The following is an 858-nucleotide window of genomic DNA, read 5'->3' as shown; positions in this document are numbered from 1 at the left end:
GAAGCGAGAAGTGAAAATACAAGTCGGTTGTCTATGGCAAGCGAGCACCGTAATTGACCTTTCACCTTCGACTCTTGACCTAGATTGTTGACAGATTCAGCAGCCTTGTTGAGGTCGCTTCCTCGAGAGGGAAGTTGGATCTTGCTTAGTCGTGCTTACAACACCCTCAGGTCCTGTGCTGGCGCTGACTCTGATTAATGAGTGGTTGCTTTCAGGTCGTCTGTCCCAAAGCTAGTACGAAATAACAGGCGAGCTCAGTTAGGCTAGTTTCTTCTGGTTTGGAAGTGGAAGAGAGTGACATAAGCTGTGAACTTTCACGATGCTGCGAAAGGGTGCAAGCCGGATTCTTCGTGAAATACAACATTCGACAAGTAAGTGGATGATTTATTGTCTTCGCACACAGACTTGCATTTTGCACCAAGCAGAGGTTTCACCGTGAGACTGTCGTAGTCGTAGATAAGATAGGGCCTATGCTTGGCCTTGGCCAAGATAAAAATATCAAGGGAAAGGACATTTCCACATGTGCAAATAGGACACACTCGATTTTTATGCTCTTGGCTCTTGGCCTGTAAATCTACACTTTAAACGTTTTTAAATGATTTTATAACGTAGGGCGTAGGGTGTCTGTTTCAGAACAATACGCCCAGTTCTCTAGTCTAGATCTAGATCTAGATATCTAGATCTAAATCTAGATCTAGATTCTAGGCCTAATTAATAATTTGTTTAATTTTGAACATTTTCATTCCTCCGTTGATCTTTTTTGGTTTTGTTTGACATTCTTATACCACATTTGTGACTGTCAGTAATTCTCTCTCTCTCTCTCTCTCTCTCTCTCTCTCTCTCTCTCTCTCTCTCTCT

General features: G+C 42.5%; 1 protein-coding gene across 1 annotated transcript in view; it reads left to right on the top strand.

The window, feature by feature from the left end:
- Window positions 1-304: 304 nt before the first annotated feature.
- Window positions 305-858, top strand: part of LOC101863801 (alanine--glyoxylate aminotransferase 2, mitochondrial) — a gene marked incomplete at its 5' end in the record, with an annotated part of 29,385 nt that continues 28,831 nt past the window's right edge. The window contains 1 exon segment of the mRNA XM_005093457.3: window positions 305-371. Within this exon segment, the coding sequence (XP_005093514.1) occupies window positions 320-371 (52 nt within the window).

Source organism: Aplysia californica, unplaced genomic scaffold (genome assembly GCF_000002075.1).
Source record: "Aplysia californica isolate F4 #8 unplaced genomic scaffold, AplCal3.0 scaffold00064, whole genome shotgun sequence".
Taxonomy (NCBI): Eukaryota; Metazoa; Mollusca; class Gastropoda; order Aplysiida; family Aplysiidae; genus Aplysia; species Aplysia californica.
This window is presented reverse-complemented; position numbering and strand designations above follow the sequence as displayed.